Source organism: Neophocaena asiaeorientalis, unplaced genomic scaffold (genome assembly GCF_003031525.2).
Source record: "Neophocaena asiaeorientalis asiaeorientalis breed wild unplaced genomic scaffold, Neophocaena_asiaeorientalis_V1.1 scaffold294, whole genome shotgun sequence".
Lineage (NCBI taxonomy): Eukaryota > Metazoa > Chordata > Mammalia > Artiodactyla > Phocoenidae > Neophocaena > Neophocaena asiaeorientalis.
Window position 1 is genome coordinate 2,178,783 of NW_020173945.1, and position 12,528 is coordinate 2,191,310.

Here is a 12,528-nt window from a genome sequence, read left to right on the forward strand (position 1 = left end):
CCGCCCCCAACCCCTGCCACCTGGCACACTTAACCGTGACTCGCCGAAATAATAAGCCTAATGCAGTTGACTTTATTTAATTAATAATGATCCTGTTCTGTTCCTCCGAGCTCATAAAGCACCCTGCAGGTTGGCAAAAACACTCATAATATTGATCCGAAGTCAGGCAGGATATTTATTTTGTCTTTGCCCTGTGAGCATAAATCCTTGTCCATTGCCTTCTGCTCTCTGCATGTGGGATTTACAGTGGCCAGTTTCTTAAAAGCTTTTGGTAATTACAGAATAAATAGCCATCAGTCTTTGTTGGCTGCCCTCCCCCATCCCGAGGCCGGCCCCCTTGGCAACGCGGCCGGGGGAGAAAGCATGTGGGCCGGGGTCTTCCCCTGCAGAGAGAGGAAGCCCCTCTGTTTTCCTAACATATTGTTCCAGCCCCCTCTACCATGCCTCCCCTTCCAGTTCCTGTTTTGCTGGAGGCCGAAAGACACTTGGGAAATTCCTTGCTGCTAGCTAGCGCTTTCTTTCCTCTTCCTGGCCTCTTGGGTCACCATTTAAAGCCGTGCAGGTCTCCTCCAGTTTCTCCACCTCACCCCAAAGGACATTCCTCCACTCCGGTGCACTTTGCTACAAAATCTCCTTTAAAATTACTGTTGAGAGACTTCCCTAGAGGTCCAGTGGTTAAGGCTCCACACGCTTCCAGTGCAGGGGGCACGGGTTTGATCCCCGGTCAGGGAAGTAAGATCCCACATGCCGCGTGGGGCACCCAAATAAATAAATAAAGGCACTATTGAAAAATCCTTTCCCACCCCGTGAGGGGGAAAGAAAAAAGATGTTTCTGGAAGAAGCAGTTTGGTAAGCACCCGAAAAGTTCTTGGCCTTCAGACACTTGGGAGGAGGGTCTCCCGTCAATATGAACACATTCGGCTTGACACTCAGGGGGCTTCTGGGAAAGGCCATGCCTGCCCAGGGTCCGAGCCAGAGAAAGCCTCGTTTGTGGAGATGGGAAGGCTGACCACTCCGCACGTCACCCCAAAACATCGTCCATCCTGCCTCCACGGTGGGCCCCTTGAGGACCCAGGGAACGTCTGGCCGCGGCTCCCGTGTCTGCTCCTGGGGACCACGAAACGGTGCTGGAAGCCAATCAGAAGCTTTGTGGTTATTTGATAAAATGGTCTTTGCTGGGAAGGCAGCGCGTTAACCTTGTTACCCCGGGCCCTCCCTGCCAGACGCCAAGCACAGCTGGTGGCAGCTGAGTGAGGCCGCATCCCTGTAGCCCTCCGGTGGACAGAGGAGGGGCCACCGACCACATCAAGACGGCGTTTCTCTAAGGGGCGTGGCGCGGGTCTCGTGCGGCTCCACCTCAGCCTCAGCTTTCCCGAAGGGTCTTTGAGACCCGCCCTGCCCTTAGCTCCTCGATGACAGCACGCGTTGGCGGTGCTCCAGTGACGTCATGGCCACCAGCAGTGACAGGTGCCCGCCCCCCGGGACCCGGCTGCCTAGAGAAGCTGCTGTCCTGAGTGCTGGCATCTGCATTGGCTTCTGTTCCACTCCATCGCCCACACACACGTTGGTGATTTCCTTTCTCTTCATTCTGCATTTATGGTTATTCCCAAATAATCTGGGTAAGAAAAAAATGGGAGAGAAAAACCCTCCCTAGTGCTGATCTAGACAGGTTGTCTGGATGAGCACTATATCCTCTGCCAGGATGGAGACGCTCCAGATCGTCTGCACTGCCCGAGACGGCAGCCGCCAGCCCTGGCGCCACTGAGTACTCTACCCGTGTGATGCATCTAGAGGAGCGGGACTCGTTGTTTTCTCTGGATTAATTTAAACACCTGTGCGTGGCTCATGCTGTCCCGGGGGTGGTACAGCTCTAGATTCTCCAAAGCGACTCACACTTGACCCATCACCACATGGTGAGGTGATTGAAGAGGACGGGCGGGCGGAGTGCTGGGGACTCAGCTGGAATCCCACAACGCAGGCGATGCCCTTCCAGATGGGATCAAGTTTCCTTATTTGGGAGGTGGCAGAGCCCGGAGGAAGAGCTCAGGCAGTGACCACCGGGGACAGCCGCTTGGGCCATCACGGGTCAGGGACCCAGCAAGACCGTCTTCACCTTCTAAAATGTGGGGGAATGATGGTAGGACCTACCCCACCAGGTGTTGTCAGAATGAAACCAGATAATTACTGAGCCTAGCGGCTAACACATCAAAAGTACTTAATAAACATTAGCTCTGATGCTCTTGGGGATTTTCCTAGTGTGTGTAACAGAGTCCAGCTATTTTAACAGTGACCTGGCCATGGTTGATCACTGCATGCCCATTGCTTGGTAAATAAAGGTCAAGGAAGGATGAGAAAGGCTTAAAGTTTACTATAAAACTGCAAACAAAGATTAACATATCCACAGTACTATATATAAAACAGATAACTTGGGCTTCCCTGGTGGCGCAGTGGTTGAGAGTCCACCTGCCGATACAGGGGATGAGGGTTCGTGCCCCGGTCCGGGAGGATCCCACGTGCCGCGGAGCGGCTGGGCCCGTGAGCCATGGCCGCTGAGCCTGTGCTCCGCCACGGGAGAGGCCACAACAGTGAGAGGCCCGCGTACCGCAAAAAAAAATAGGAAAAGCCGTGTCCGTCAATTCCAGACTCCACCCTTTTCCCCATCTTCTGAAGCTTCCCACAAAAATGACCCATCTCTTTTCCTGCGTTTCCTTTATGTCATGATTTCCCAAAATATGGCCACAATTCTGCCGTCACACATGCATGGTGTTCAGCATTCGACATGTAGGTCACTCGTAAGAACACGGCGGGTGTTCCAGGGTCAGGAATCGTCCACAAAGCCGGTCACTGTTGTCACCATCGTCACCGTCACCAGCAGCACCATCACAGTAGGCGCTCCTGCGGCTTGGAGATGGCACCTCCTCAGTGGGGCCTCGCGGTATTTACTGGTGCTGGTAGTTGATTCCATTTGGCAGGCACTAAATCTGCGGGTTGCAGGTGAGGTGCACCCCCGGGATCACCTTCGGTGGAGCCTTGGCCGAGTCAACACCCCTCAAGGTCAAGTGCGGCAAAGCCTCATCTGTCGGGCTGCAGGCCTAGCAGACCAGCTGAGCCCGGCAGACCCCACAGGACCCTGGAGTCACGGCTTCCGAGACCTGGGCCCCAGGCTCACACATGAGGCAGTTTCCTGGGCCCGGAGGGCATGGAAGGCTACCTAGAAAGGGTTTCATCTTAGGCAAAAAGGAGAGAAAATATTTACTTCGATTGTATCTTGTCTTTCTCTTTGGGGGGATTGGGTTGGTGTCTTGTGATGAGTGGCCCGTTCCCTCATTTTCCCTGGTCCCGTGCAGCTGATTTATTTAAAGGTGTGTCACCGCAGGGCTCAAATGAGGAGCGGGGCCTCCTCCTCTCTGCTGATGGCCAGCCGTGCCAATAATTCATTTTTTAGCTCATTAGCTAACGGAGGCTGTGAGCAGTGAGCCTCCAGGGGACTGGAATGAGGTGAGGTGATGTACTGCCAGCTACACTGCTCTTGAACTGGCCTTCCTTGGGGAAAAAGAAAGGCTGGGCCGAGACAAGCCGGGAATCCCAGAAGCGAGATTGGGACGTCAGAGTCACCATTAGGGTATCTGTGCTTTGGCACCATGGTTTCTTGGGGCGAATGGTTTTAGACAGAATATTCTCGCAGAAAAGGAATCATTGTCCGAGTATCTGTCTTTCCCATGGTGACTGTTGGCACAGAAGCCAAGTGGAAACAGTGGACCATGTGGCTGTCCAGTGTATTCGTCAGACCAGCTGCCATAACAAAATACCATAGACGGGGGTAGAGGAGGCGGAGGGGTTAAATAATACAAGTTCATTTTCTCACAGCTCCGGAGGCTGTAAATCCAAGGTCAGGGTGTCGGCAGGGTTGGTTTCTGTTGAGGCCTCTTCCTGGCCTGCAGACCCACCTACCGGCTGTGTCCTCTCCTCCGTGCACGGGGAGAAAGACCCCCAGCTGTTTCTTCCCCTTCTTATACGGACCAGGACCGTGACCTCAGTCCACCTCGATTACTTCCTAAATGCTCTGTCTTCAAATACAGTCACGTTGGGTGGGGTAGGGCTTCAGCACACGAATCGGGGTTGGGGGGAGGGGGGGACACAGTTCAGTCCATAACATCCAGGAAGGCTTTAGATGCCTCAAGGCCACGGGCAGAGGCCAACCAGACTTGGCCCCAGAGGTCCTGACAGCTATGGGGTCGTTTGAATCTGCTGACCACTCCTCACCCCAGTGTCTCAGGTCCTTCTGCACCCTGGAGGGGGAGCCCCACAGGACACCCATGGGTTTGTCAAGGCCTCTGGCCAGGGTCCTCTCGCCCACCCAGTGGGAGTGTCAGGCCCCACCCCCCTGCCCCCAATGCCACCTCGTCGCCCGCGACGCCCCCACGGGGAGCGCTTGTGAGCACAACAGCAGTGCGGATCTTGAGATGTTATTCTCTTCAAGCATCACGACAGCCACGGCTGCCATTTGTCAGGGGACCACCGTGTACGGCCAGCACTTCACCCGAACACGTGACTTCAAATTCCAAAACCACCTTGCCTGCCGTAGACGTCACTGTGCCCGTTTTACAGGTGAGGAAGCGAGGGCCCAGGAAGTGACTGAAGTTGCAAAAGTCTGCACCACAAAGAAGAACAAAGCAAGCACATGAGCGCCAGCCTCTCCAAGGCCGAAACCCGCAGCCTTTTAGCTCAGTGTGGACTCTTTTTTCCCTCCCTCTGGCCACTGCAGGGAGCACGCAGAATTAAGCTTTCCTCCTGGTTTGTCAGCGTGGACAGTGACCACAGGACGTAGGCTGTAACTAATATTAAGTGCTGATGCACGCATGGGGGTTGCTGAATTAGCTCCCACAAAACGGAAACGTTCCTGAATCCCCTGTTCCTTCCAGTTGGATTTCAGCTGTGGAGAAGCAGCGCTCCTGACACAGACTCAAGGCCCAGCGGTCTGCCTTCCTTTGCTCTCCGGCCTCCTGGTGTCTGAAAAAAACAAACAAACGCTGAAACATCACCGTCCTGCAGGACCCGAAGCCGACATCGAAGGCTTGTTTTTAAATAACACAAGAAGCTTTGGTGAAGAGCCGTGGTCCTGTCAGATAATAAAAACCATGCATTGAACAGATCTAGGGACGCCCTTGGTGGAGGTGAGGAGCCGTGTGGACGTGGGGCTGGGAAAGGTGGACCCCAGCGAGAAGGCTGCCTAGAGGCTTTCGCTGCTTTTGTCTCCTTGCAGCATCGCTTGGGGACGGTTCCCAGTATCAAGCCTGTTTTCTGTATTTGAGTTGTTGGAGGCTCTGAAACCCTTACAAATAATCATCACCCCGCTCCAAGCTAAGGAAGCCCAAGCCCCAGGCCCTCCTCCCTGTTCCTCGTTTCACGTACATAATCTCAGAGTCTTCCTCTTACAGAAGGCTCCCCAAATGGTATGTGTTTTCGGCCCCACGAAACCTGGACCTGCCTTTATTACGTATTGCGAACGATACTGATTTTTAAAAGCGAAGAACAGCTTAAATGCGCTCATCGTTCAGACGCGTGTCGAGTTCGGTGAGTTCAGGTGAGCTTGGGGCGGGGCGTTCCCCAAGAGACCACACGGACCACGGCAGAGGAGCTAGAGGCGGGGGTGTCTGACCTCGTTCTTTGGCTGGGGTCTTCCAATGTTAAGAAGAAAATGGAATAATTGCAGTTAGGACTGTAGCTACTGTGTTCCATCCTCTGGTTTATCCCTGAATGACTTGGCAATGAGTATTAAAATCAGCCGGAGCAGAGTAAAGGAGATCTGATTTTAATGCCTACCAAGAAATGAGAATTAGCAGATTGGAACTTGAAAATCTGGCTGTATCTCCCCCACTCCTGTCCCTTTTCATTTAATTCGCGTTTTGCTCTTCGGTGATTTATGAAATGCATCAACATATATGTAATACATTTGAAATAAGGTTTTTAAGTAACACGAAAAGCATGGCCCGGCCTGGGGTTTTTTTCGTCTTTCACCTCTTCCGGTACTTCCAAGGTGTTGCCGGCGCTTTTGTGCTTGTGTTTTGGCCCAAGCGGGGGAGGGTGTGCAGCCGGCCTCCGGGTGCTGGTGTGAGCTCTCAGCCGTACCCACGTGCTCGTCCTAGAAATGGCCTCATGAAAAGGGTCGGGGGGGTCGCTCGGGGGTCCCTCGTATGGACCAGGAAGCGAAGCAAAGCTAATCCAGGTTTACTCCTGGAAGAAAATGTTTGCCTAAGTATTTAGAAACAGATTAGGGCTAACCCGACACTACATCCCTAGGAGCAATGTAAACACGGGGGAAAGGTGTAAACAGGGCCTTTATTCTGTACTCGGAAAGGAAAAATGTCACGGGTAACGAGTTTTCTTTCTCCAGTCTAGCGGAGGCCCCAGGTGATTCCTCTGTGTGGTTTGTAGCTATGTACCCTCCTGACTCCCCCGGAGAAAATGCTGAGTTTTAGGAGAGGGCAATTGTGGATCAGTGTATATGTACGTCTCTGTGGGTAATTACAGTCACTTCTTATCTCTAGGGCTTCTGTTTCTTCTTTCATCAGCTTCATCAAAGAGCATCCGTCCGGGGACTTCCCTGGCGGCCCAGTGGTTAAGACTTTGCCTTCCACTGCAGGGGGTACAGGTTCAATCCCTGGTCACGGAGCTAGGATCCCACATGCCTCGCGGCCATAAAACAGAAGCAATATTGTAACAAATTCAATAAAGACTTTTCAAAAAAAAAAAGTCTTGACTTTAATCACAGCTGCAAAGCCCCTTTTGCCACATAAGCTAACATATCTACAGGTTCCAGGGATTAGGATATGGACATATTTGGGGGTGGAGGCGTTATCCATCCTACCGCAACTGTTATTATTTTTATTGAATTGTTCATTTTACTCAAGCAGAACTACTCAAGAAATCTGGGTTTGATATGCTAGAATGATTTTTCAAATTCCTATTATTCTAAAATTTTATCCCTACCACTTCTTTATTTATTATTTTTTAAGTCTATTGGCATGGCCCCTAAAATAGACCTGTGTCCTGCTAGTGGTACACGTGCAGCATCTTGGGGATATCCACATAGGCTGTTGCTATTCACAATGGAAGGAAACATTCATAGTTCACAACCCTTGGCTCTCAGATACTTCATGCTAGGGAATAGAGGGTGGATGATATATAAAAGCATAGTGTGAAGATGTGAAGATGAAACAGGAGGGCAGGGGGCAGGGCACAACCTTTAAAAGAATGACACAGCCATAGGACGTGACAAAAACTGGTTAGAGCCAACTAGGTCCAAGATGGTGGAAGATTCGACTTCCAGTGGACCTTGAACCTCATTATACCCTCATTGTAATACATTAGCTAAATGACACACCCACCAGTGCCATGACAGTTCTGAGGCCAACCATTAAAAGCCAAAAAGTGGGTGGTGGCCCAATTCCTGGAAATCCCCCCCTGCCCTGAAATAGTTAGAATAATCTTCCCACTCATTAGCCTATGAAATTACCCAGCCCATAAAAACTAACCACACCATATTTCAGGGCTCTCTTGCCTTCTGAGATGGCCCACACTCTGTCTGTGGATTGTGTTTCTCTCTAAATAAATCTGCTTACCTATCACTTTGTCTCTCACTGAATTCTTTCTGCGACCAGACATCAAGAACCTGAGCTTCATTAAGTCCTGAGACCAGGTGTGTGATCTCAATGAAAGGATGGTGGGTTCAACTCCCAATCTGGGTTTAGGTGGGGTAGGAGTCCCAATCTGAGTTACATTGTTTCGATTTCAAAGAGATGGAAATAAAGTGGACAGAGGCAGGAAGAGCAGCAGAGAAAGGCAGCCAGAAATTTCAGATAGCCCCCTTCTCTTCCCAGACTCTCTCATTTCAAGAGCTACTTGTGAAATCTCACTTCTGTCTTCTGCATTTCCCCCCCACTTTTTTTCCCCCTAGCAGTGCTGCAGTCTTGAGGAGCAGTCTTGAGGATTACTGAGTTGTTTTCAGTGGTCTTCACCTTTATTAGAAGAGGCAACACCCAAATCCACCATTAGCGGCCCAAGTGCACGAGTAGACGGCCTGGGGTCTTCTCCTTCCGGTCAATATAAACACACCTTGCTGTTGGTTTCTTTCTCTCTTTCTTCAGCTCCTCTCTTCCCATCCTGCCCCCTCCTCCCTTCCCCAGCCCTCCTTCCAGATGTCTCAGGCAACATCCTGTCCTCTTTGGGCCCCAGAGAGTGGGCCTGTTATCACTCCCACCCCCCTGGGGTTATGCTCCTGGGGGAGGGGCACCAGCTGCCATGCCCATCGTGCTTCACACCCTCCCTCCCCATGTCCTCCTGCCCTCTGCACCCTGACTCAGCTCTGGCCTCAGGGGGCCACCTGCCTGGCCTCCTAGGCTGGGCCTCAGCCCACTTTCCCTGGAAAACCCACCCGGCTGCTCTTCGTCTTGAAGGAGTTGTTGACACCCTCACCGAGGCTCCCCCAAGTATCCCAAGAGCTAACAAAGCCGAGCAGGGTCACGCTTGCATCTCTTTTCCCCATTGGATTCGCTGCCTTTTCATATGTGGTCTGTAGCAACATTTTCTTCTACGGGAGTGTGTATAAGACCCCCGAGCTCACACACACCCCCTCCCCGGCCGATGAGGTTGAGAACTAAGCCCTCGAGGTCACACCGGGTGGGAGAGCCCACCGGCCACCCTGCCCCCTGGACTCCAGCCAAGTGGTCTGTAATCCTGGCTCTGACTGTGGCCGCTTAAAGTGGATCGGGCCTCTGAGGCTGTGGCATCCATCCTGCGTTGGGCGGGACCCCGGGCGGTGGGGTGATTCTTCTGGGGCCACAAAAAGCAGAAGAAATCACATGAGAGCTCAAGGCCGATCCCTGGTTCTCACATCTTAGGACGTCAGAATCCCCTGCAGGGCTGGTTAAAACACATCCCAGGGGTTCTGATTCTGGGGGCTGGGATGGGGCCTGAGAACCTGCATCTCTAACAGGTGCCCAGGTGGTGCTCCTGGTGGGGACCCACTTTGTACACTGTAGGGAAGCCTTTCCCCCGAGGGGGGCTTCCTGGTGCCGGGTGAAGACACTTGTCACGGCCCCCTGGACGCCTCCGGACCACACACCACACACACGGTGGTGGCTGGGCAGAGGGGTGCAGCCTTGGTTCTGTCTCGCAATCGTGACCTCGCCTGTCTGGTGACTCTTGCAGGGAAGAGAAGGAGAGGTGGATCCGGGCCAAGTACGAGCAGAAGCTCTTCCTGGCCCCGCTGGCGTGCACGGAGCTGTCCCCAGGCCAGCACCTGCTGCGGGCCACCGCCGACGAGGACCTACGGATGGTCATCTTGCTGCTGGCGCACAGCTCCCGGGACGAAGTGAACGAGACCTGCGGGGAGGGGGACGGCCGCACGGCACTGCACCTGGCCTGTCGGAAGGGCAATGTGGTCCTGGCCCAGCTTCTCATCTGGGTAGGTCGCCCACGTGCCCTCGGCGCTGCTCCGCGGGCATCATTCTGGGAGAAGGTTATCGTTGCCTGCCTGGAAGTGGGAAGCATTAGTAATAGGGACTTTAGGATGTGGGGTCGGGGGGCTCCCTTTCAGCCCACCTGTGTGAGGGCACACACAGAGCACCAGTTTAAAAGGGAGGAATGAGATCTCCTTACGCGGGCACCGTGGTCCACTTTGCACAGCATTTGCCAGCGTTTCTGCTGAGTTCATCTTTGGGATGACCCCCGCCTTGGGTCAAGCGTAGTTGGTGATGCTCCTCTCGTTGCTTTTACAAAAGACTCCCATCATCGTTTTGTGGGGAGGGGTGGAGAGAGAGGATATAAACTGAACGGTTTATGTGGTTTTCCCGTTGCCACACCTGTGGATTTTTCGTTCACATAACACAAAAATGCTGGACCCTAGACTTTGAGCTTTGATGTGGTCGGAGTTTGTCAAAGGGCTTCTTCTGGACTCTTCCGATTAATTTCCGCTGGGGAGAGTTATCTTTTTAATCTCTATTGAATCATTTGCCACGCAGCTTGAATGGGGAGAAGAAAGGGAGAAAATGTGCCACCAGGAGCTGCTTCGGAGAAGCCCACACCCCCTGCCTGGCCGCTGCCTGCATGCCTCTGGGGTCCTTGGCCACAGCAGATCCCCATTCGAAGGGTGGCAGAAAGCTGCCCATTGAGAGGGTGCTGGGTAGGGAGGGGAGGTGTGTGCTCACCAGTAGTGAGACACTGTCCAGAGGTGGGTCACCTGCTGGGGGCTCTTCTGTTCCCAGCCCCAGGGGCAGGCGATGGGTCTGTCCAGCACAGCTGAGAACGATGCCAGTTTCTACATATTTTTACCTGACTCTTGGGATGGCTGTGATGGGAGAATTAGGTACACAGATACCAGAATCACTCAGGGTTCAGCTTCATGTTAGCAGTTGCATATGAGTCTGCTGGGGCTGCCCTGACAAAACACGACAGACTCGGGGGGTTAAACAACAGAAATTTATTTTCTCACAGTTCTGGAGGCCAGAAGTCCAAGTCCAAGGTCAAGGTGAGGGCAGGGTCTTTTTTCCCTGAGGCCTCTCCCCTTGGCTTGCAGACTTCTCTCTGTGTCCTCACAGGGCCTTTCCTCTGTGTGCACATGCATCCCTGCTGTCTTTTTCTCTTCTTATAAGGACACAGGTCATATTCGATTAGGGCCCCACCCATATGACCTCAGTTAACCTTAATCACCTCTTTAAAGGCCCTATGTCCAAATACAGTTCCTATGTTGGGACTTCAGCATATAAAGTTTGGGGGAACACAGTTCCATTAACAGATTGCATGCCATCTTTCCCCCTCAAATTGGCCAAGAGTTCCTTTAATGCTAATGCTTCCTGAAGACGAGAGATGAGACTCCCATCCATGGTGGTGGAAGTGGACATCAGTCCACCCTTTCCCAAGATCCAGAAGCTTAAAACTATTTGTGTAATTTAATCTCGTATTACCCCTTCTAGTCATCACTCTGACAATCAGGGATCCTGAGAAAGGTTCAATATGAGGGTGTACATCACAGCACTATTTAGACCAATGACAACTTTAAAACACTATGTGTAGGGACTTCCTGGTGGTCCAGTGGGTGAGACTCTGTGCTCCCAGTGCAGGGGTCCTGGGTTTAATCCCTGGTCAGGATTCGATCCCCACATTCATGCCACAACCAAAAAAAAAAAAAAAGAAAAAGATCCTGCATGCCACAACGAAGACCCGGCACAGCCAAGATAAATAAATTTTTAAAAATAATTTAAAAAAAAATAAAACACACAATGTGTAGCTACCGAGGACAGAGTAACTGAGTTATGTTCATACGGAGGAATATTATATGGCTGTTATATGTCATGCTTTTGAATAACTTTTAATGATCTGAGAAAATGATCAGAGCACCAAGTTCAGTCAAAAAAGAAAAAAAAGATAAAAATTATTTGTGCAAGTTTTATCTCAGTTATTCATATATGCGTTTAGATTCAAAGAAGAACCATTAGAAGGAAATCCGCTGAAAGGTTAACCAAGATTATCTCTGAATAGCGAGATTATACGTGATTTTTTCTTCTTACGCTCTTATGTATTACCTATGTATTTCCTTCAATGAAAATGAATCGCCTCTGAGATCAAAAGAGTGATCCTTTTTTGTGTTTATAATTGGAAAGTCAAAATAGAAATAGCAAAACTAGAGTTATCCTTGGTCCGTTTCTGTTGCACAGGGGAGGGGCTTTTCGATGCAAAAAGCACACTCTTTTCTGAAAAGAATACACCTGGCGGGGGGACGGGGGACGGGGGCAGGGACACTGGACTCTGGTCTCCCCCGCGGGCTCCCGGTAGCGCGTCCCGGGGTCCGCATCTGCCCCAGCTGCCTGCGGGGTTGAACAAGGCGCCCTGTCCCCTCCCTCCCGTGACCCTAATGCGGTTCTGTTACCTCTGCAGTACGGGGTGGACGTGATGGCCCGCGACGCGCACGGGAACACGGCGCTGGCCTACGCGCGGCAGGCCTCCAGCCAGGAGTGCACCGACGTCCTGCTGCAGTACGGCTGCCCCGACGAGCGCTTCGTGCTCATGGCCACCCCCAACCTGTCCAGGAAGAACAATAACCGGAACAACAGCGGCGGGAGGGTGCCCACCATCATCTGAGGACCGGCGGTGCCCGCAGCCTCCCGCGCGCCCTCAGGGATCACGCCACGTGAGTCCCATCGCGTCCCCTCACTCCTCCTGGTGGTCCCCAGCCAACCCCCCACGCCTCCACCCCACCCCCCTCACGCCAAGTGAAATCACAAAACCCGGATGGTCCTCAAGGGGCGAAGAGGAGGCCCGGAGGCTGCAGCATTGATTCCTTTGCATAAATTCCCCTGATCAACACACAGGAGCGACCGGCGGGCCTGGGTTCGTTGATGGTAGCACACGGCGCCGGACCCCGGTCCCTCCGGTGGCCGGGAGACAGAGCGTGGCACAAGGGACGGGACATGGGGGAGGGGAGGCGCGCAGCCAGGAGAAGGGGCAACTCTCCTTAACTGGCGGTTCAGC

The 12,528-nt window shown here is 52.6% G+C and overlaps 1 protein-coding gene across 6 annotated transcripts in view; it reads left to right on the forward strand.

Moving 5' to 3' along the window:
* The window catches only part of AGAP1 (ArfGAP with GTPase domain, ankyrin repeat and PH domain 1), a 544,600-nt gene extending 532,078 nt beyond the window's left edge, over positions 1 to 12,522 (forward strand). For all 6 annotated transcript variants that reach the window (XM_024752791.1, XM_024752792.1, XM_024752795.1 and 3 more), the window contains 2 exons: positions 9,211 to 9,466; positions 11,935 to 12,522. In XM_024752791.1, the coding sequence (XP_024608559.1) occupies positions 9,211 to 9,466; positions 11,935 to 12,138 (460 nt within the window). In that variant the 3' untranslated portion in view covers positions 12,139 to 12,522. The remainder of the gene's footprint in view (positions 1 to 9,210; positions 9,467 to 11,934) is intronic.
* The last annotated feature ends 6 nt before the right edge of the window (positions 12,523 to 12,528 follow it).